Below are 24,381 nucleotides of genomic sequence, written 5' to 3' on the forward strand. Positions count from 1 at the left end.
AATGAGAGTGGATCTTTTCTCATTTTTCTCACATGGACATTTCCAAACAAGGATAGCTTCTTCTTTCCTTAGGCCGTCTCAGTGTAATCAAAGCTTGCACCTTGTCTTTGACCTTAGCCTTGGTAATTATGCATCTCAGATTATGCATCTTCTTTCATCAGCCATCTCTATGTAATGGAAGGTTGCCCTAATAATAGTTCTTTCATCAGGCCATCTCTAGGATTGGACTTGAGTTCTTTCAATTTTATACCTTTAATGCTTGAATGCTAGCATGTAAACCACCAAGGAAAGGATTGAACTTGGGGTTCTCTCAATTTTTATAACTTTGATGATAGCACCTAAGACAACAAAGCTCGTAGTACATGAACTCCACTTTTTATGTATTATGAGAAGCAAAAAATGATATATGACTTATTTAAATTTGCTTCAAGCATGTGAATGATGCAAAACTACTCAGGATTGGGGAATCAGACATGGATCTCTAACAAGTAATTGAGCTAATGCCCCGAGGGAAAATTATGAATATAGTCTAATGAGTACATGAAACAATACAGAATATTTAGATCTGCTTCGAGCATGTGCATGATGCAGAACTAGCCATGGGTCTCTAATCATTTGGGGTAACGTCCCCAGACAAAATGTTGAGTTCCAAACATGCAGGTTGGTGCCATCATCCATTTGCAATAACAACACACTTCTAAGTGTACTACGGTGCCAAACCAGTTAAAACAATATTCTGAATCATGTGAACTTCATTCGAATGCCTATGGTAGTTACGAATTAATTCCTGAGATAGACAATTGTACTCATTATTGTTGAACGTGCTGAGTAGGACATGTATTTCTAGTTCATCATGGAATGATGAAGTACATCAAAGTTTAAAACATGGTATGTCAAAATTACATACACTGAAACACGAACGTTCATATAAACAGTAGCTAGAGGCATTATTCAATGTTAAATATTGATACAAGAAGACAATTTTATACATTTTCCTCGACTATAAAGGTGCTTAAATTATACAGCACTGAATCGATGGTTCCATTGATCCACATCACTCAACAATAGATCCCATACCTATCTTATCATCCATAGTTACTGAAATTCTCCTCAATTTTGATGTTTCAGACATAGTTAACGAATCCCTGAAACATCATAACCACTTTTGCATGCATGGCTTGATGTTATAAACGCTTTATATCAGCCTGTCCTCTGCATGCATTTTGTACTGCATTCTCAAAATCAGATGCTTTGTCTTCTTCAACCATAACTGTCATGCATGTCCCACCCTTTTTGGTCATATCATATTCTTCTCGAAGCTTGATCACTTTATAAACTTCCATCTGCAAAAGGAACATCAACAGAATATTACATCTCAGTCATTTTGTTTCAAGTAAATGAACCAAGTCCATCCATGATATAACACAGCCTTCTTGCTTGGAAGCTATTCTGGAGTTCCTCCAGCTAACAAGAACGAAATTGAAAATGTCATCATCCTAAACACAGGATATCAACCCAATTTGGTTTGAATTTCTTGAAAGAAAGGATGGACCTTCCGAGGGTCTTTAAAGAACTAATTGATGAGTCCATAATGTGGTTACAAAAAAAACTACTATAGAAAGGCAATAAAACTACTATAGTCCAAGAATTGCACCTTGCAAATGGCAATACTGCATCATATGTAATCATAAGAAGTGTTGTTTTCCAAACTAGGAGTACAAGGCACACATTTATTGTCAAAAAGGTTCCACCAAATGTTTTCCTTTGAGCATTTTTAACATTAGCTCACTACTACTACTGCCAAGAAAAACCCATTATATCATCTCTCTCTCTGGACAAAGACATTACATGCTAGAGTATGGTACAATCTTCCACTTTGATAATAAAGAAACTATAAACCCAATCAATCATGCAAATATCTTACCAGTGGATAAATCACTCCAAGTAAATGAAATGCCAAATGCACCTCCAACTTTACCTACAATCCATAAGCAGCTTGATCATTTGCCACCAATTCAACACATGTTTATTATTGCTCAACTGCGCTAATAGAATTGCCCATAATTGCTCACTCAAGGTTTACTATAAGAATTTTTATATCTTTCTTAAAAGGGCAGATAATCATAACCAGAATCAATTCTATTCTAGACCATCCACAAGTAGTTTATTAAGTTAATTAGGAGGTTCGTGATCTGACAATCCTGTGCACAAGCCTGAGGACATAAGAAAAACAAATGGTGTTTACACTGCACAAGCAATGTAGTACTCAATTCCCTAAACCATTATACAATTTAACTGACACTCAAGTTTGTAACATACCTCTGGTTTTAGAACTATGGTTTTTGCTTCCTTTAAGCAATCAAGTGACACTCCTCCATATGCTCTTGCCAAACCTCCGGTGCCAAGTTTGATACCGCCATAGTACCTACAATATTATCAACGTGTTAACAACAAAATAATACTCTTCCTTAAGTAAGAGTTTTGAAAAGAAATAGGTGAGAAACATGATCCATTGACCTTGTAACAACCACCATAATATAATCAAGTCCTAATGCAACAATAGAAGAATATATCGGCTTTCCCGCAGTACCTCCTGGCTCTCCGTCATCATTAAATCGGTATGTATTTTGAACCTGATCATATGGTTTCTAAGTTTCATCGTGTATCAGTTGCAATGAAGCCCACAAAGGAAGTTGTAGTATATGCCCACCTTGTAAGCCCAACAATTATGTGTAGCACGAGGATCACTAACCTGTATCAGACAACATCCATGAATAAGAACTCCAAAAAAGCTGTAAGATTTGTAAAAATATAAAATAAAATTAATAAACATAGATTATCTCAACCAAATTTTTGAGGATAAGAAATCATCATATTTTTTATTCAGCAAACTTGGGATATCTTTTATTTATAGTCATCTTTAAGTTTTGCTTGTGTAAACATATACAAGGTGGTCCAAATGTAAAGTTCGATATGTGTTATACACTAACCAAACATTCATAAAATAAAATAAAACATACAGATAGTGGATATAGATTAAGTTTTGATATAGATAGTGGATGCTCCAAAAGAAATTATGGAAACATAATTATAAGCTAAGGGACCTTAAAAGTTTTTGCCATTATAATATTGAAATTGCAACAATCTAAGCCAAAGACTTCATTTATGGTGCAATTACCTTGAATCTCTACTAGGAAATGTATCTTCTATATCTTTCCATTATCATTTGCAAACGCATTATCTATGACGCACGATCATGGTGACCAAAATTGAGCTAACAGGGAAATGCAGTCATAGGGGAGAAAATTAGTAGAGACGGCAAATAATAGAGGAGACTTAAAGAGATAGTAGAGAAGTTCAGCTGAATAAAGGAGAGAGTGCACAGAGATTCAGCATATGATAAAATGTTCTTGGTTGATTAAATATGCATTTATGTATTTGGATGATGATAGTAATTGCTAGGATTATCATTTATAAAGATTACAGAAGCATTAAGGTGATCAATTGTCCCTTTTGTCCAGACTGTGATTATAAAGTACTAAAGATGGAAAGTCTCCATCTCTGAATTATAAAGTTGACTCCATGATTTTAGGTATGATGAAATGTTTTCGGTGGATTAAACATGTATTTAGGTATTTGGACACTGGATGGATACGTGAAAGCTGGTAAACATGTAAGTGTGGGTTATAAGTTCTTTAGCAATATCTAGGATTACCATTTATTGAGATTTTCCAGATTTTACAGAAGCATTAAGCCTTTGTTCATATTTTGATTTATAGAACCGTGTTGCCAATTTGTCTTAGAGTTACAACATGTTATAATATTTAGGAAGTAGCAATGGGATTTCTCGTGAACATATGACTATGGGTAGCAGTTCACATACTAATAAGTCTGACATATGATGGCATAAATAACCTACTCTAGATTTCTTTGAGACCCTAGAGTATAAGGTCATTGGTAGTGCATAATTTCTCTATGCTTGGAAAATGGAATTCTCTTTCCTTTAAAACACCAAGCTGTCCAAATATCTCAGATTTCAGGTCATTGGTAGCTCATAATTTCTCTATGCTTGGCAAATGGAATTTTCTTTCTTTTAAAACCTCAAGCTGTCCAAATATCTCAGATTTCTCTTGATCAGAGTCAACAATATCTTTACAGAATAGTTTGATCTGAATTTCCGTTTCTTAAGAATCAAAATAAATGCATTATTCTATAATATATTCTCTTTCCTTTAGAGCAGAAGGCTTTGTAAAGCTGTAAAATTTGTAATGATTCAATCCAAACATCATTGAAAATTAACCTAGCAAGGTTAACGCATCTAAATCCAAATAAATTTCGTCCCTCTTTACTCAGGTTTTCTTCATTCAGCTTATCTCAAGAATCCTGTAGTATGCTTATTTCAACAAATCGTAATGTAGTGTAATTTCATTCAGAGGACTGTGTTCTCCAAATGTCTAGAACTTCCCTTAATTATAGCCATGAATTTATTTGTACATTTCTTCAGAATCAAAACATCCATTATAGGTAATCCATACAAGCATCATCAAAACATACATTATAGCTCAAACTGGTTTTACATTTCCTCAGAATCAAAACATACATTATAGGTAATCCATACAAGCATCATCAAACATTAGTCTATAAGTGACAAAAGCATTTAAGGTTTGATTTTGCTCCCTTTTCCCAATTTCATCAATATTTCTCCTGTTTTTTTTAGATTTTCTTTATTCATAGAAAACTTGCCCTTTTTAACAGAGGTTGGTAGATTTTGCGGCTGTTTACTCAAATTTATATGATTTCCTCCCTTTGTTCTCATATTTCTTTATGCCTGAGCTAGTATTTCAGGAATCATAAAATTGCATTTGTCAAGACCAGGTTCCACTTAGTGGGGTGATTGTAAAGAAATTAATTTTCCCGTTCTTTCTACTGATGTTGGAGTTTTTCTCACATTTTATTCACATCATAGCTGCTACTTCAGAGGAATTGTCAAGCTTGGAACATAGTTAGACTAGTATTTCTCATTTTTCTTCAGTTAAACACTATCTTAAGGATCATCATGTTTCACATTTACCCTACTATTTCAAGAATTATGAAGTTTCACATCAAATCTAGTGTTTCAAAAATCGTTTAAGCTAACAATTTTCATGAATTATGTTAATTTCACACATATGTTGGTATTTCAAGAATCATGGAAATTGCAGGCCTAAGCTTGCATTTTAATAATCGTGAATGATTCTTCACATTTAAGCTGATACCTCAAGTTATAAGAACATACACTGTTCTCAGCTGATACCTCAAATTTTAGAGTCAAAACTTTTTGGAACACATTTTCTCAGATGTCTTTCTCACATCTCAATCTAATAAGCCCTATGCTAGTTACTTTCAAAGGATCATGCCGTTTCTTCACATCAAATCTAGCATTTGTTAAGAATCATGCAATGTCAAATGTAAATGTAACGAAGAATCCTACCTCGTTGAGAAAGTCTAGAGCTGCGCGTTCAGAAGCAACATGTGAAGCCACAGCTATGAACTTGCTCTTCTTTATCTCCATCTGTTTGAAACATCGCTCTGCTAGGGTTGTACTATAACCCTTGCAAGAAACAGCGACCGGGTTTCTCTTACCATCTGCCAAGGTGGCAGAGTTAGGGCAAAAGACCAAGCTTTTCTTCACATGCGTCCATTGTCGAAGCAGAAGAATCATGAAGCAAAAACAAACAAATGGAAACGAAAAACAAGAAGGAACAAAAAACTGCTTGCAAAAATTTAACACATTACAATAGAAAGCAAAAGGCAAACGGAAAACAAAATTGTGTACAAGAGAAAAATATATATTAGATTGGCTTTTCCTCACATACTGAATTCGTGGCCACACAAGTAAATTGTCGGAATAAAACAAAGAAGAAAATAACACGATATATCCATAAGAGAGACAAAGAATGTAATCGTTGTCCGGCACCTAGAAGAAATAGGAAGATTGTACATCCCCATCAAACTAGAATAACAAGGCTTTAGAAACCAAGAAAGTTTTTCATGCCTCATTAGACTAGAATAGACGAATAATTAGTCACCTTATAAGGGGAATACAAACTAGATTGCTTCCTTCCTTCGTATGGACTTGATAGGATCTTCATGTGAACATTGGTCGTGATAATGGAATTCATCGTTGAGGCTAGACAAAACAAAAGTGGAGATGAAAAACACCCAATTTGTCATTGCTCCATCTAGGACCAAAGAACTTTTTTCCATGTGCAAATCATTAGCCACCTCTCCATATAAGACTAAAGAGAAATACTTTCATGTGCAAGAGCATTAGCCACCTCAATGATGGATGAGAAAATGGTTAACAAAGTACAAAATTACTGGTTCACCCTCTTGCCTGACTTGTTTGTGCAAGAGCATTAGCCACCTCAATGATGGACGAGAAAATGGTTAACAAAGTACAAAATTATTGGTTCATCCTCTTGCCTAACTTGTTTGTCATACACAATTCTACAATCGTAAACATTAAACATGGGGTGCAATATTTCCCTATGCACACTCCAACAAGCCCAATAAATAGGCTAACCACTTTAAACTATCCACTTCGACATTTCAATTGACACAAATGAACAATCTCATTTCCAACACTTTTGCATACGTTCTTACTCATCGACAAACTCAGACCACATAATCAACCCCCAAGAATGAACCCAAATTTATGTACCCAAATGAAACCATGTCTTATAGCAAAAAAGACAGCATCATACTTTCATTATGGCACAATGATTCTAGAGATTTTGGTAAATCTTAATTACAGTTACATTGAATGACTTGCTAATACATGATAGTATTTGGGAGAGTATTTGGGTTCTAACTTCTAAGTGGTCTTGATGTGTTACATATAACAATAGTTTTCTATGTTTGAAACCTTTAACAAAAAGAATTTGCCACAAAATATGAAATCGCAACAATCACTCAAAAATTGATGAATGATGAGGTAACCATCAAGCACAAGTTATAAAAAGAAGCATCAGATTTGGAAATCCATCCCAGTTGACCTAATCATTGATAGCATAGAAATACAATTTTTTGAACCTTCTAATACAAATAACAGACATTTATAAAAAAATTGAACAATATGATCAGAACATATAGATTCAAGAAAATATGAAAATCGTAGCTGAAGGCTGAAATCAGAACATTAAAACCACTCCCAGAATTAAAATCGTTGTTTTGCTCGGAGAAGTGTTAATATTTTACATTGGATTTTTGCTAGTTCATGTATAGAAAAGGGTCTTCATTCACCTTTCAATCATCTAAACAAAACAAAAACAAAAAAAAACATATATCTTCAAAAGAGTTGATTCTTAAGTACCCAGTTGAAGAAACGGACCAGTGGTTTCCGCTGAACTTGCATAAAACCCACCAATAATCCATTAACAAGCAACAAATTTCCCATTAGCAGAATGCAAATGGTTGATCATAGCAGTGCTAACAAGGAAAATTTAACCTAGATGCCATTTGCCCAAGATTGTTGGGACCTTTGCCCTTGTTGATAGGATCCGATTCGTGTTCCAAGAGCTCCAACAGAGCCCTGTTGTTGCTGAAGTAATTGGTGAGCACTAGGACTCGAACCAGATTGTTGGTGATGATATACATTGCCACCATACATCGCTCCAGGAGCACCTGGATGTGTGTGCGTTTGCAAGGATTGTGTTTGATGAGAATACCTTGTCTGTTGGTGTTGGTTTTGAGTAGGTCCATTGTAGTATGAACTATTTGGCAAGTCTCGAGCTGATTGCGATTGAAGCCATACTGAAGGCGCTTCCATCTGTGCCTGTACAATACAACCCAAACATTGCATGAAACAATAATCTAGCTAAAGTTTATCATATGAGAAACACCAGAATCCCTCAAAATTAGAACTGTACCAGCGTAGTAAAATAGAATGGGTCAAGGAAAATTAATGACACAGTACCTGTTGACTCGGCATGTAGACATTTGTTTCTTTGAACTGAGGGGATGGAGCTTCATCGTAGCTAGATGGGTTTCTAGGTGTTCCTTGAGTATTGACAGGAAATGTTCCGGGCTGAGAGAGTGTATTATTATAGCCTCCATATCCTAAATTTCCAGGATTCATTGCAGTATGCAACCCACTGACGACAGCCCCACCTTGCTTATACTGAGGTAAAGGATATTTTATCCCAGCCCCTACTGTAGATGGCACTTGCTGATAATTGCCCGAGCCTAAATAACCTTGTTGATATGGATTTTGCAAGTAGGAGAATCCAGGAGGCATGTATTGATAGCTGAAAACATTGGCAAATGGTCCCATTGGCATCCCTGATGGCTGTGTTGCATACACAGGATGAGATGTTTGCTGAGGAAGTGTGATAGTTGTGGCAGCAGGAGCATTGTTGGGAACTTGCATATTTTGACCTCCGATGGAAGTAGAGTTAGAGAAAACTGTAGTAGCATTAGCAGCCTGATAAGATCACACCCAAAAACAAAATCTCAGAAGGGACTACATTAGTAACCATGAATAAAGATTTAGAACAAACCAGTTTTTGTGAATAGCAGGAAATTGTGGTTTCAATTCACCTCCTGAGAAGGAGCATTTTGTATTGTCGGAACTGGCCTACTACCTCCACCAAGCTTCAAATTTGAAGCTGATGGTAAGAAAGCAGAGTACCTAGCATCTACTTCGGGAACCGTCCGGAACATCCCACTATAATAAGTTGAGGTATCATAAGGTTGTTGCTGCATGTCAAAAAAAGTATGAAAAAATAGCTATGAGTATTTGGAATTCCACACCTCAGCCATGATACATCAAAATTATTGAGCCATAACAAACTATGACTGTTAGGAATTCTGAACCATAGCAGCTCATTTGAACATGAGATATAAAAGGCTGCAATAAGCTATGATTTTAGGAATTTCACATCACAATGGCTATCAAACATGGAATACAAGTAAACGCAATGAGCGTTTACCAGCACCGTATTGATGTCTTGAGTTTGCCGGGTGTCCATGACTTCTGTAGGATACTGTGCTGTATGGTCTGTCAAGGGTTGACTGATCATCGAATAGCCTGAAGTATATGCATGTTGTGATTGGGCTTGTTCAAAAGGTTCATCCTTTTTAATCTCCACTTCATTGTTCAATGCCGCATTAGCATCCGCCACTGTATCAAGTTTTTGTGAAGAAACTGAAACTTCTGCCTCTTCTCCATCTAATCTTGTGGGGTTAACATTGGACGTACTAAAAACACACGAGAAACTTGTTAGTATAAAAAAAACCCATGATTTTGAATCTTGTTTATAATTTTAATTAAGAGTTCGTCATCAATTCTTCTTCATAGTTGTAGCAAATTTAGAATTAAAATGATTCACTGAAGCTTAAATTCAGTATGTGGTTCTAAATCAAAATAAGAAAAAGGCACTAACCTTGATTCAGGTGATCCACTAGTTACTCCCACATCTTCCTCATCTGTACCTTCCTCAACTGGGGGAGAGATACTTTCCTTTTCTGTTCTAAAGTTTGATGGAAGCCGACCAAAATCAAAACTCCCAAAACTCAACATTGTACAATCTTCCTCAGAAACTCTTATGTGATCAGGGATTATTACTTGCTGAGTTTCTCGCATGCTTAGTTCTTGCAATTTTTCAGTTGTTACAGATAACATTTCTATTGAGGATTTAGTTTCATTTTCTACGGGACTTGCTTCAATGGGAGGGATTTTCTCAGTTATAACTTCCTGATAGCTGTTCTCCATAGCCGAACTATCTGTTGAATACAATAATTGCATTACTTTACTGGATCATTTCAAAGCTACAACTAATAGCATACATTGAACCTAAACCATGTGCAGCCATAGAGATACATATAATACCAACCTTTATGTACCTCCACTAGTTGCTCTGCTTGATATGAAGTGGCCATAAATTGGCTTCCAGAGACTACTGTTTGTGCTTCTGGTGCTTCAGGTAACCCCATTGTATGACCTAGTCCCTCGATAAAAGCAGATGATTTGGAGGTTTCCTCTTCCACATGCACACTTATCGAGGCATTTATGGGCACTAAAGGTACCGAACTGTCAATAGAAGATAAACTATTTTGCACATGAGCACCCACATCTTGTAGTGCAAATGAGGATCTATCAACATGGACCCACTGAGTTTGAACGGCATCAATATCTTCTTTTACAGCCCATGCTGAGCTTCTTGCAGGAGGATTGAAAGAGGAATTTGGTAAATCTGAGGAACCCAAATACTGGCTCTGCACTGACTGATACTCCATAGTTGTATTAGATGGCGTACGAGTGGCACTTAAAGGAGTATTAATAGTAGACTTGGATTTTAGCATATCAGCAACAGTGCCATGACCTGACCCAAGCCATGCACCCTGAAGAGTTGGCAGACTAGATGAGCCGATAGGTAATGGTCCTTGTGAAGACACCGCTTGCAAATATTCATTGGGCTGTCCAGAAGATAGTGGATTTTCACTGAAAAGTTACATCCCAAAAATAAAGATAAGCTCAATTAAGCATTGTGGAGAGAGAATGTATTTTATCAAATGATGATATAATAGGTAGAACTTACAAACGATTACTATATAATGAACTCTTTGTTTGAACCAGTTGTGAGTAAGACATTGTTCCACCTACAGCTGAGCTTGGACCCTTGATATTGACAACTGGTGGAATTCCAACCTCTCTAGAAGTAGTTAGCTTGCTGCTGACACCATTTGTCTCTACAGATTCATTGAACAGAAACATGGTTAAAACACATGAACATAATATTTTCACTTTTATACTAATGACATATAATAGTAGGGAACAGCTATGTTTCGCATTTCTGACATTCCCTATCCTATTTCCTTACTTGAACTCCCTCTTATTATAACAGAGTATGGTCATGCTTGACCTCAAAACTCATCACATGTGAGCATGACAACAAAAATTGAAACAAAGTAGAGGTGGCGAAGAAGAAATGCAATATCTACCTGCTGATCCATACCCTTTTAAAACTGAAGAACCTCTTCCAGAATCACGGCTTCTAGCAGTTCTACTGCTCTTTCTACTCGCATCATACAAACTGCCTGACCCATGTTGTGCACCTGTTGCATCTTTACTGGACTGTAAACAAATTCATTAATAAGGTTCTTGAGTTATTTTCAACAAGGTTACTAATATAATAGCAAATATGTACCTCTTTCTTTTTGTTTTGCTTCCGCTGCACAACGTGAAATGTTTCTGAAGCATTAGATATCGACTTTAGTTATCAAGGCAGGAAGATCTATGGAGTAGCTTTTTGAATGTCAATGAAAGAGTCTAGACATGCATGTGAAAAAGTAATTTATCAAAAAAACAATAACAGCATGCTGCTTCCATTTCATCTTTCACAACTGATTCAGAGTTCAGAATGCAGTCAGATAAACAATTAAATACACAATAAAATAGAATAAACACAACTAAGAGCAACTGCAAAATCAATTAGTGTATAGCACTGAGCAGATGAAAAACTAGAGGGGAAAAAAGAAGTATGTTCAACATGACAAAGCAATAAGTCTCTAGTGACCTACTGGACCTCCACGAGAGAGAACATTAAAAAATTAATAATTTAGAAATGGAGGAATGGAGATCTCAAAAACATTATAGCAATGTACATGAGACACATATTAAAACTATTTCCAGTAGTCATTGAAAGTAATACTCGTTAAAAGTATTTTTATCGTGTTATATTAGTCTTCCATAGAATTTATGGGTAACCATATATCCAGCAACCACCATGAATGAATATGAAGATTCATTGCAACAGTAAGCTTAAAGGGCAAGAACCTGTACCAAATACAGTCAAGTTCCAAAATACCCTTGGTATTGTCTTTGTTCCCCAAATGCCCCTAATTTACCATTATTTCTGCAAATACCCTTGGTCAACTCGCATCAAACAATTTTATGGTTAATCCATCCCTTTCTTTTCTCTTCAAAGGTTCTTCAGACATTTGCGGAAATTAAGAATAACAACATCCCATAATTGCAATTTGCTCTTAGTGCTGGCTTAGAAAACTATACGAAGGAGACTGGTTTACCTTCACTGAGGAGACGTTGAACAGTTTCATCAGGATCTCTATTGCATTCCGTGAACATTGCATAAATCTCTTCTTCACTATGAGGAACAACTTCCTTCAGACTAGAGATGAGCTTCCGGTCCGAAGGAGGTATGGAGATCCCGGTATTGTTGGTCCCCACCTTACCACCACTTTTTCGGCCACTCATCGTTCCTGCTTTTTGCTGCCTCTACAGACTTCTAAACAATCTTGTCTGATGACAATATCTGCAAAACAAAAATAATCACAAACGCCATGATTTTTTGGTCCACATTCGTCAGAAACCCTAATCAACAGTAAATTGAGCTTAAATTACTAATAGCACTAGGTTTGGATAACAGAACCATAACTTTCCAAATTGAGAAGACACTACTGTGGGAAAAAGAATTGTATTTTCAAGCTCAAGCAGCAGTCGATTGCTAAAATTACTCGCGATGTGAGATTTTGGTATAATGGATCCGCATATTTTCAATATAATAAGGATCCCTAATTTCAAGCAGGAGAGCGCGTTTCAGAATAGTTGAGAAGGAAACCCTACTTTCAATCTCAAGTAACATACATTGAGCTGAAATAACTCAGAAAACAGCTTCCTCTGGATAATGGATCCATGGTTTTTCAATCCGAGTACAAACCCCGACTCCAAACAGGGGAATGATTTTCAGAAAGAGTAAAACGATGTCATACAAGTTCTGGAAGATCTTCACAAACCCTAATATGAAGCTCAACCAACAAAATTTTTAGTTAAAATTACTCAAAACACTACATTTTGAATAAGATATCCTTGACATTTTTCAATATAACCAGAAATACAATATGGGTAGATCAAAACGGAATAGATACAAATACAAGGTTCTTCACAATACCCCCTGATCTTTTACTGAAGTTATTTTTGCAGTAAACTCAGCTGAAATCACTCAGAGCACTATAGTTGTCAATAATTCTATGATACAAGTAGAAACTCCAGTTTCAAGAAGGAGAAAACCTTTTTCAGGAATAGTGGCAAATTAAATTCCGATTAAATCTTAAATAATGGTTTCGTGAAACTTTACACTAGAATTAGAAACCCTAATTCCGAGCAGGAGAAAAACCTTTTAAGAAGAGTGAAAATGGAGCCCTAAATTCAGCTGAAATTCCAGATAATGTTTTCAATAGAATTTGAGACCCTGTTTAGTCTTCTTCATCTTTCCTCAAAATTTAGCAATGTTGCTCTCCGAAAGAAACCATAATTTAAAGAGGAAACCATTTGTTAGGGTTAAAAAGAGAAGAATAAGCATAAAGCGTCTTCATTTTTCTTTACACAGTCAAGAAGTGGAGCTATAGGAGTCAGGCCAAGAAAAAAAAACTATTTTGAGCAGAAACAATCCGAAAAAGAGTTTAAACGAGATTGTATTAGCGTGGAGTATCTTTATTTCCTTTCCCAACTTAGAGGAGATAGTGGTAGTGGCATAGGATTTGTGTTATGAATCAAAACCCTAATTTTGAGTGGAGTCCGTTTCAGAAATAATGAAAAACATTTCCAATGTTTCTTCATTTACCCTCACAAATTAGCACAAATAGGAGCATAAAATGTCTTCATTTTTCTTCACAGGTTAGGAGAGTTGGGAGCATTGGAGTTCTGTTAAGGAAAGAGGGGAACTAATTTTGAGCAGCGTCCATTTCAGAAAGATGCAAACATGTGCAGAAGTGTCCTCATTTCTCTTCGCTTACTTCAACTGCGACGGGAATAGCGAATCTCTCTCTCTCTCTCTCTCTCTCTCTCTCTCTCTCTCTCTCTCTCTCTCTCTCTCTCTCTCTCTCTCTCTCTCTCTCTCTCTCTCTCTCTCTCTCTCTCTCTCTCTCTCACTCAATCACACTCGCTCTCTTTCCTTCGTTTATCTTCAAGCAAAAAGGAACTATTCCAGAAATGGTGGGGAAAGAAAGGACATTGCGGCATGAAAAAAGTCTTGGCTTTCTTCGTAAAAATGTAGCAGGAGAGTGAGAATACAGTGAGTCTCTGCAGCGAAGGAAACAGGCCTGAGGCCAAAGAAGAGAGCAAAGAAAGAAAGAAAAAGGGAGGGAATACAGAGAGAGAGAGAGAGAGAGAGTCAGCGGGACTTACCTTGAAGAGGAGAGGATCGAGCATACGCGATGAGAGCAGGAGAAGAAGGAAAAACACAGAGAGAGAGAGAGAGTGGTAATGGCGGGAGACAAGAGGGCGAGCGTGAGCGTTTTTTTATCCTTTGGGGAGAGAGACAAAGAGAGAGAGACAAAGAGAGAGTGAGAGAGAGAGAGAGAGAGAGAAGCCCTTGAAAACCTACCTATTCTTCTCCAGAGCGTCACAACACACCACAGACAGCAGACAGAGAGAAAGAGAGAGACTTACTTTTCCTTAGACCACACCACATGGGCGTGGACTTGAACCCATTACCTCGTCTCCATTGTTCTCTTTTTAGACCCAAAAACCCGTCCGGACAGCCCCCCCCTCTAGACCCCGCCCCCAACGCCCTTGGGGCATGGCCTCGTAACCCACCTTCCGCACCAAAAACCTACCACGTCTCAATCTAGAATCGTATCTCAACCCTGTGTCTCGTATGTCAACCCTATGTCTGTCTCGTAGTACCCAAACTCCCATCTTCATCCATGATCCCATCATTCGCGACACTTTCATCCGGTCCCCACAATTTTCCATCACGAGTTTTTATGTAGGTTTCCCTTTTATATACGACCTTTGTGAGTTGAAGTCATTTCTTTTATGCATGCTGCTAGGGATCGGCAACAGCTCGGCTCAAGCCTAAATAGCGGCTTTGGTTTAGGCTTGAGCCTACCTAAACGGTTTGAGCTCGGCTCGGCTTGGCTTGAGCCTTGTCAAGGTAACTCAAACTAGTTAAGCCATTTATGTGATTTAAGAAATAGGGTTTAGAAAGTTAGAAATTAGATAGTTAGATCTTAGAACTTGAAAGTTGACAAAGAGACTGACATGAAGCCATAGGCAAACATACAATTGAGTGACAAGAGAGGAAGGAACTGAGAGGGAGAGAGAGCTTGCATAGTGGACGATCGGGGGACCTCCTTGCTGTTCAGTGTTATATACATTATTTGGAGAAGGATTGGATCACCGAGAGCGATAGGTCGTCATAGCCTTAGGTCTCGTGGTTCAGGTGGTGGGAGGTAGGGGATTCATGGATGTAAGCTAACCAATCATGGTAGTCTACAAAGAGGGAGTTGTGGAGGTGGGACTTGGAGTTGAGTTTGACTCATCAATGATAAGGTTGAGGGAGTGGGAGTTACGAGGAGGAGAAGAAGGGTAGGAGGAAGTGGTAGTGGTAGCAATGTTTTTTGGGTATCTTCAGCTTTTATGTCCCAAACCGGTTTAGGGATCGGTTCAAGTTTGAGAACCCCAAAACTGTTTAGGCTTAATCGGTTTGGCTTGGATAAGGCCAAACCGGTTAAGCCTAATCCGAACCGTTCTTGATTCCTACATCATGTGCCACTGGAGTTCTTGGTTGGTTTATGAAACACGACAATCGCAATGAGCTACACTCTAGGTCTCTTATTCCTTCTGCCCCCTCATTGTGCTTTGTATCACAAGTTAGTGTAAGTGCTATATTGTGTTTTGCAACACAAAGGCCACGCTTTTGATAGGTCCAAGACATAGCACATACACCTTGTGTATGAAACATGATAAAGAGAAATATAGATCCAAATATCTCTCTATTTTCTATGGTCGTATTTTATATGGTTGATTAATTGTTCATTATCCAAGGTTTCTACTAATCCCTCTCTATTTTCATGTCATGCCCGCTATGCAAACAAAGAACCACCCAACCCAACCTAGCTACATAAATTGCTTGCCTTTTTATTTATTTACAAAACAACTTATTGATGAGTTTTTTTAGTGGGTGGAAGGGTCTTTTTGTTGTGTAAGAGGCAAAAAATGATCAATCTCACTTGTTGTGATGCTTTCTTTACTCACAAATCTAATGAAGGGTCATTGTGTTATGCCATTGTCCTTGTTGCTTATTCAACTCACACACAATGGGCAACAAATCATGCGTTTATTTCCATAACCTAACATTTATCTAATATTTCTCTTGTGAGTTTCTTAAGCCTTCTAATGATACTACTTGTAAAAGATCCCCATAAAGTTTGTACTCGTATCTACAACAAATTAATTGTGATTATCTAATGCAATGAAAATGTCATCATAGTCCAATGGTTGGCATATGATCTTTCACGAGCCTCCATAGATTTCAACAACAAAAACATTTGCATGGAATGTACAATGACAATTAACCATCCTTCAACTTATTGTTTTTGTTGCAGCCACGTGCAAAGATGACCTTCCATTATGCATTCTAGCAAGTGGGTGTTCTACTTCATTTTTTTAATCATTGCCATCATTGATAACAAGAAAGCAATGGAATTTTAGTTTGTCATGCAATGCATAATTTGATCATTTCAATTACTTTGCTACAAACAATTAATTTGAATACCATAATGATCAATAGGGGAGATGTTTGAATAAGGGAAATTTCTTATCAATTAAAACCTAAAATATACAAAAGGTTAACTCACATCTACCATACACGTAGCCCTTGATAAGTTTACATCCCTTTCGTAGTTTTCTATAAACCTATCATCAATCCACATACATGATATTCATGGAGTGTTTAGATAGGACCTCAAAGAGGAGACAATGTAATAATGCAAATGAACATTTTTTTTGTGAATTATGAAAGTTGCCCAAGTTAATATTCAAAATAAAAAAGGATTTTAATTTTTAATATATAGTTGCAATAATGCTAAATGTATATTATCAAAACGAGCGAACGATTGTCTAAATTCTTATCTAGATTACAATCACAGTCTTTTGGTACTTGAGATGTAAGATGTTTATTGGTTATATTGTCATGCTAAAAACCGAAACTATGTTTTCAAAACTTTAAAGGGAAAGTGGCAATATGTCTTAAATACATATCCACAAGACGCACATCCAAGTCATGGATATGGATGACCAAGTTATTTACTAAATGATACTATTGTTTAATCAACAAACCAAAGAAAGAGATCAACCATTTATTTTACCTAGTGAAAATATTTCAACAATTTAAAGCCCACACGAGTGGGCTATCATGTGTGTGATTGCACATTGTATCCATTACAAGCTTATTTTTATATATTTTTGTATTTGGGTTCATGGTATGAAGAGGGCTCAAAAATTTATTTGATGGATTTCATGTGTTTTTTTATACTCTAAACTTTGAAATGTTCTCCTTAATGTTGCATTTTTGTAGGCAAGAATGATTATGTTGCATGGTCAAGCCACATCACAAGTTTCTTAATAAGATAGAAGTTACCATCATAATTTACTATTTATCCAAAAGATGCAATATATTATCAATTTATCGTCCACATGTAAAAGTGTGATTGAACATAATACCGTCCAAAGGTGCACTTGCATCAAAAGTTTTTTATTTCACTTTCATTTTTTAATTCTATTTTATAAATACTCAAGAAGTCAAAAGTGGCAACTATTGAGATCACAATCTTCCAAAGAAAAGTGCTACCTAACAATCCATACAACATTGAAATGTACTATTAGATGCTTCTTGAATGGATAACTATATCATGGAATTATCGATATTCATGAACACCACAAATGCAAGACTGGACCCTAGACTCAATGAGACAATTGACTTAGTTCTAACACCGATTCAAGTCATAATATGTCATCTCCTAACACATTAAGTCATATGGCACTAAATTTACATGCTTGTTTTATGAAGGTAGGCTTAAAATAACAAGAATTACAATACAATGCAAGAGAAAACCAAGAGAGACCAATATGGGATTAATTATATGATTAATGTTTGATTAAGATGTGACAAAAGGGGTTTGCCACCTACAACGTAATGACATGGGTATGGGATTGTTAAAGAAAATAACATCCTATTTTATGTATAAGCATTTTTTGTTATGATATCCCTATGAGCCACACTATAATTGAATTTGTATGTTTTGACACTATATCACAATGGTACAAGAAACATCCTTCATTATGTACACGGAACGTGCATGTAATTGTACTTTGTGTGGGAACTACCCTTTATTAGGCAACAATGGACAATGTCCAATGGGCTTAATGTGAAAGAGGCACTTCAAGGTTTCCAAAGGTATGAAAGGGAAAATAACTTTCATTAGAAAAAGGTTGTTTAGTGTTTCAATAAGAGTTACATTGATCATCGTTCTCCCTCTCCTTCTTCCCTTCATTGTAAGACGCTCCGTTCGAGTCTAACCTCCCGTCAAGTCTGAACTCTACTCGACTTTGGGTTTTGTTTGAGTCTGAGCTGACTTCAAGTCTAGGCTCTCATCAACTCTAAGCTCTGTTCGACTTTGCACTCCATTCGACTCTAGGTTTTGTTCGAGTCTAAGCTAACTTTGAGTCTAGGATCCCTTCGACTCTGCGTTCATCAATTCTCCTTATCCTCAAGAATTTGAATGTTGGCCAGTTGGATGGACACCAAGTTCCGCGTAACTATATGTTACGGGTTCAACTTCTGTTGTTTGCCAAAACTGATTCGCATGTAAGTTTTTCACGAAAACTCCAATTGATGGCCTGAAATTTTTATCACAATTCTCACAAAATTTTCTAAATGCTTGAATGTTGTCTCTTGCGAATTTACATAGATTTACGCATAGATCGATGCTTGGTGATTCAATTCTAGATTGGGAAGATACCATGTCAATCCATGCCTGACCCCAGATAACATAAAACCAAATGAAAATATTTTCCAAATATACATAACTTAATTAAAGAGATCTACAATGACAAATACTTACCTTGTAAATTTGATCATAAGATACAATTGAGGGAAAAAACATGAGCCCCATTACATGGGGTGGCTAGTATAGGGTAGGGAAAAGCAAGATGATGAGCAATCAAGAATTCAAAAGAGTATCAAGAGGAGATCTAGCGAACCTATGATTGATGACCATGTTTCCTTTTGTCATTATTAGCCTCCTATGAGCCGTCTTGATTCATTATCTCGAGATAATCAATAAATTAACAAAGCCTAGACGGTCATGGGCTTTGCTTCTATATAATTCTAGATTTTTACCAGAATAAAAACTTTTTTTTTGTACTAATATCCAAGAGTGTAAAACAAAATCTCCCTTTTCATTTTTAATCATATACCACATCCATATATTTTGTATAATTAGTTCACCTTTTCCACTCTATTACCCCCTAACTAATAACGACGCTCAAACCCTGGACATTATCATTCCAATGGTCAACTCTGCTACTTAGGCTATATTCCTTTATTGGTTTGCCCCTACATATTCTTTAAACTATTATATAATTCACATTTTATACGTTTTTCTCACTTAAAACCACCCACATTACAACAATATCTACACGTGTAGAAGTCAAAATCTTTGGGAGAATTGCACCAACACCTATTATATTCTCCCTTGATGCAACAATCCACAAAGGTCCCTCTTGACTTAGCATTCAATTGATGAATACTAAAACATAATCTATATTGATAAATAATCCAAAAATACTAAACAAGAATAGAAAATAATGCAATAATGTAAAATACTAAGGCAAAAGAGAAAAAACAATTTACATATATAAACATTCTCTTTTCTTCTTCTCTTGAATAGAATACATACATATACATTTTCAAATACCACTGGCATAAAATAGATCAAATTATCAAAATACACAGTGTTAAAATATATTGCTATGAGTGTGAGATGGCAGCATCACCACCTTCAACCATACCTCTAAGACACTCATTCCTTTGAGGTTGCTTGAGCTTCCTCATAGCTCTGCATTCAATCTGTCTGATTCTTTCTCTCGTCACATGGAAGGCTTTTGCTATCTCCGCGAGTGTCCTCCTCTTTCCATCATCAAGACCAAACCTTAGCCTCACTATAACTTCCTCTCTAGGATTTAGAGTCATAAGAACTCCATCCAAATCAGCCCTTAGCAGCTCTCTTGCAATTCTCGATTCTGGAGGCTCAAGCGACGTATCGGGTAATATATCCTGGAGAAAACGGTCTCTCGATTCACTGCCACTACGGCGATTTGAAACCATACACTTACTCAGAGCTATTATGAAGACATGCTTTCTGGAGATGCATATACATATATCCACCACACAAAATGTACAGATATACAAATACAAAGATTGTCTAACAATGTAGAATATCATTAGTGGAAAACATCAAAGTACACACATGGATACATACAAACACACACATATACGTATCATATACACATATGATATTTGTTACATACATGCATATGTATATATATATATATATATATACTCACTTACCCCCAAATGCAAATCCATGTCTTGGCCAACTGGTTTGTCCATTGATTTACAGTGCTTAACCGCCCTTGTCACCACTTTCAGCTTCTCTATGCTGATCCCACACAGTTTAGCAACATCTCTATCAGAAGGAGGAGCACCATTCTTCTGCCAAAGAAGCCTCTTCACTCTCCCTACATGCAGCATAGTGTCAACCACATGTGCCTGCAGCAAATGATACAATCACATCCTTTCTTTTCTTATACAAAATACTCCTATTATATAAGAGTACTGAAAAGGATACCTGGTCATATAACCACTACAGATTTCCGTTCAATACAGGATAACAGAGTATATTTCTAGCAATGTCCAATGCAAAAGAGTGTCCTTAAAATGTTATCAGGAGTTACCGGTAAACGAACTAATCGAGAATTTTCAAAGATAGCTCTCATTACAGCCTGTCTGATCCACCAGTATGCATAGGTACAAAACTTAAAGCCTCTGTCTGGATCAAACTTTTCACAACCCCGAATAAGACCCATACTGCCTTCCTGTGGATCCAATGATGCTTGAGAAGTCAGATAACATATAGAGAAATCCGGCGTATTACAATTATCTACTTGATGATACCACTTAACATGCAGTACATGCATTTAGTAAAGATGATAATTCATTTGAAAAGATATTGTTTTCTTTGACTCTGAAGACACGTTAAATAGCAAAACAAATTTAGAACATAAGTGATGGGATAAAGTAATAATGATAGATTTGTTTTCATGAAGCCCCTGACCTGTATAAGATCCTCCAGACTTAATCCTTTCCCTTCATATTTCTTCGCCACAGAAATCACCAATCTCAAATTGCACTGGATCATTCTATTCTTGCTATAATACCCTTCATTCAACCTTTTTGAGAATGGACCAATTTCCATTTCAGCTGCATTGGCCCATTCAGATATTGTTGGCGGCCTTCCTATTTGACTTTCTAGAGATTCTTTTATACATTCCAAGGCAAGAAAGTCCTGAAACAGATGAAATGAACCTGTTCTCAAGCATTGCAATTAAAACTCATAAACATCCTCATGCTTACCATCTTGATGATTGGGCCTTATGTGGATTTCCATTGCGATGCTTAAACCTTGAAAAATGGGTTTTCCATCTAGAAACTTAAATGATTTTTCATCTTGATGTTTAAATGATTTTTCATCTTGATGTTTAAATGATTTTCCATCTTGATGTTTTACTGGTTTTCCACGTTGATGCGTAAATGGTTTTCTACCTTGACTACTACATGATTTTCCATCTGATATGCAAATGGTTTTTCCATTTTGATGGTTAAGTAGTTTCTAAAAAAGTGGCAAGTTAGTGGCTTACCTGGATCTTGTGAGATAGTTCTATTTCTTCAGCCTGAGACAAAAGCTCTTTCTTTGAAGAACCATTGCTTATGAGAAATGAACGAATGGGATCGATCTGAGCTTGCTGAAGAGGAGATTTCTTCGACCTGATTGATTTCTTATTTGTAAATATTTCACCTCCAAAAGAATTTGGAACCACTTGTTTTCTAGACTTAGAATAAGCTCTTTGCCTCTTCACCAATCGCTCTGCGCGTTTACTTGACATCACAGCCACATTCTCCCCTTTCCTTGTGTAAGAAGAAAATGATCCTTTCTTTTCTATTCTACCAACAACATCCTTCAGTCCTTTCTTCTCAGTTTTATTGAGCAGATTGTTCAGAAGAGTGAAACCTCGATGATCATGTGAAGGGACACCTTTATCTTGATTGCATTGTGAAAGCTTGTCTTCATCAAGATTAACATGTGATGACTCACTTTCATCATGACTATCAATACAAATTTCACCTCTATCATGGTTATCGTGTGATGATTCAATTTCATCAGGAATGAAGTTTGAAGAGTCATTCTCGTCATGTTTACGATGAGAAATTTCATCTTCATTTATGCAAACACGAAAAAAATCACCTTCATCATGATTACCACGAGAAGAGTCACCTTGATTGGCATCACCATGTGAAGATTCAACTTTGCTTTGATTTCCATGTGACAATTCACCTCCATCGTGATTAATGAGAAATCTCTCCATTTCAGTGAGCCTTGCCTTCTGAAGTCTAAAAAGGTCAGTTTCTGACATATTGAATTCATGACTACAATCAATATTTACAGCTCCATATACATTGCCAGTTTGCTCTGTTGCCAAAGCTACAGATTTACATGCATTTGTTAACAATGCCACGTCATGAGAAGAGGATATCGGAGTGTCAAAAGCTTTGGTTTCTTCGATTCTAGTTACGTTCTTCAATTTTAGCTTTGAAAGAGACACCGCCTTATCTGATGTGTGGAAGCAAATCCTGAAAAACATGTCCCCATAACATGAAGAAAATACAAAAAGGGGGGGGGTTTATATGCATTTTCAATTGACTTAACAGATGATAGCATACCTTCTTGAGAAGGAACTTCTGATGGAAGAGGAGGACGAAGAAACAGTGATGTCTGTACAAGAACGTCTGTGAAACAGAGTTGTCATAGTACAAGTTGTAGGATCTTCTGATTCCTGACCCTAACCTGAGAAATCCAGCTATGCTTAGTGGTAGCTGAAATCCTCTGTTTTTGCAGATAATTCTTTCTTTATCTATCCACTTGAGTGAAATAATCCTAACCAAATGTTTTTTGTTTTTTGCCTCTCTTTTTCTTCTTGCTTCCAAAATATCTCAAATAAATATCCTTTTCACGCTTTTTGATTTTTTTTCTCTACTCTGTCGCCAATCCTTCTCAAAACGTCGGCCACGTTTAGATGCACATTGTAGAAATATAGCCATGAATTATTCATCACAAAAAGACTTTGGTCATTGAATGTTTTCTTGGGCAACTTAAGCCAGATTTGGATTGAGATCACAACAAATGACCACTTTTAAGAGTGGAAGAACTAAATTGAAGGTGAGGTTAACTTGTATATAGTTCCAAGTGCAATGCATAAATATAATAGAGATGTGTGTGTGTTACAGATGTTATATGTTTTCGAGATAAGGAGGTTATATATGTAATATATCGTTGATTTAGGTAGTATATATAACATCATTTACGTTAACAATAAGGTAGTTAAAGATTGTAATGGAGTGTGTGTGCCTTACAAGGTTATTACAAGGGACTGAGTGGGTTTTAACACACCCACCACTTGAAGATCACGTATGAAGTATTGGTATAGGGTGAAAACGTGCAACACATAAGCTAGCCGTAATTGACTTTGATTATCACACACACAGTAACATAACTAAACTAGACTCTAATAAAAGATAAAGGGGTGAAAGGATCACTTGGATGTGCCGGTGTGTTACAAATAGGGTCCAAGACACTAGAAGAACGATATTTGAGAGAGTCAAAGGAGGAACAATTGATATGAAAAGCATGAATACATGAAAGTGAAAGAAACAATGAGTTATGAGAGACAATGCATGCATCGGGAAAGAGGTGGAAGTGGAACAATAATTGTCCACATGTTGATCAAGAATCCTAGAATTCAAAGGAACACGTTGTTGCGTTGTTCCGCGCGTGCGTGGAGAACAAGGCGGGACCATTGGGGTCTTGGACCGAGGAATAGGTGAGGGAGAAGAGAGAGAGAGAGAGAGAGAGAGAGAGACGCTCACTCACTTATAGACAAAGAAGCGCACGGGGACGCGGCACAACAACACAGGAGACGCGAGTTGAGAACACTAGAGTATGTATGTAAATATATGCATGTATTTGTATGTATGCAAACGACTCAAACGGTTACAGCCGATCAGGTCGGCGAGGTGGATGTCGACGGTCCAGGAGGAATGAAAAGGCTGATGGAAGAGGTGGTGGCCCGGCACACGGAGACCGTCCACTACTTGGCGTCAGCCGGTATTCGGGTCGGAGGCAGCGAGGCCCGGAAGGAGAGCAAAGCCGGGTTCTGGCCGACGATGCTGGAAGGCCTCGCCGGTGCCCGACTAAGGAAAG

General features: G+C 36.9%; 3 protein-coding genes across 5 annotated transcripts; all 3 read right to left on the reverse strand.

The window, feature by feature from the left end:
* Positions 1–922: 922 nt before the first annotated feature.
* On the reverse strand, positions 923–5,787 carry LOC147866761 (ribosomal protein S5 domain protein). 2 transcript variants are annotated; one of them, XM_087317240.1, is made up of 6 exons: positions 5,471–5,779; positions 2,711–2,752; positions 2,518–2,633; positions 2,320–2,425; positions 1,925–1,978; positions 923–1,343 (listed from the first exon to the last, which is right to left on the reverse strand). In XM_087317240.1, the coding sequence occupies exons 1-6, from the start codon at positions 5,699–5,701 to the stop codon at positions 1,185–1,187; spliced, it is 708 nt and encodes a 235-aa protein (XP_087173366.1). In that variant the 5' UTR covers positions 5,702–5,779; the 3' UTR covers positions 923–1,184. The 2 variants fall into 2 exon arrangements, with proteins under 2 accessions (XP_087173366.1, XP_087173367.1); XM_087317241.1 differs by lacking the exons at positions 923–1,343; positions 1,925–1,978 and adding an exon at positions 2,028–2,246 and having other exon boundaries at positions 5,471–5,787.
* Positions 5,788–7,192: 1,405 nt separating this feature from the next.
* Positions 7,193–14,334, reverse strand: LOC147866762 (uncharacterized). The gene is made up of 11 exons (XM_087317242.1): positions 14,186–14,334; positions 12,070–12,314; positions 11,190–11,233; positions 10,984–11,116; positions 10,581–10,731; positions 9,876–10,483; positions 9,426–9,765; positions 8,973–9,240; positions 8,581–8,739; positions 7,958–8,464; positions 7,193–7,816 (listed from the first exon to the last, which is right to left on the reverse strand). Exons 2-11 carry the CDS (start codon positions 12,254–12,256, stop codon positions 7,490–7,492), a joined length of 2,724 nt encoding a protein of 907 aa, XP_087173368.1. The 5' UTR covers positions 12,257–12,314; positions 14,186–14,334; the 3' UTR covers positions 7,193–7,489.
* Positions 14,335–19,644: 5,310 nt separating this feature from the next.
* LOC147866763 (uncharacterized) lies at positions 19,645–23,089 on the reverse strand. Of its 2 annotated transcripts, none has more exons than XM_087317243.1 (6): positions 22,845–23,083; positions 21,764–22,754; positions 21,181–21,411; positions 20,801–20,941; positions 20,415–20,615; positions 19,645–20,120 (listed from the first exon to the last, which is right to left on the reverse strand). In XM_087317243.1, the coding sequence occupies exons 1-6, from the start codon at positions 22,928–22,930 to the stop codon at positions 19,815–19,817; spliced, it is 1,956 nt and encodes a 651-aa protein (XP_087173369.1). In that variant the 5' UTR covers positions 22,931–23,083; the 3' UTR covers positions 19,645–19,814. The 2 variants fall into 2 exon arrangements, with proteins under 2 accessions (XP_087173369.1, XP_087173370.1); XM_087317244.1 differs by having other exon boundaries at positions 20,022–20,151; positions 22,845–23,089.
* Positions 23,090–24,381: the final 1,292 nt, after the last annotated feature.

This window comes from Azolla caroliniana, unplaced genomic scaffold (assembly GCF_043228905.1).
Source record: "Azolla caroliniana isolate FFs.n. ecotype wild unplaced genomic scaffold, voAzoCaro1.0.p SCAF_3, whole genome shotgun sequence".
NCBI lineage: Eukaryota > Viridiplantae > Streptophyta > Polypodiopsida > Salviniales > Salviniaceae > Azolla > Azolla caroliniana.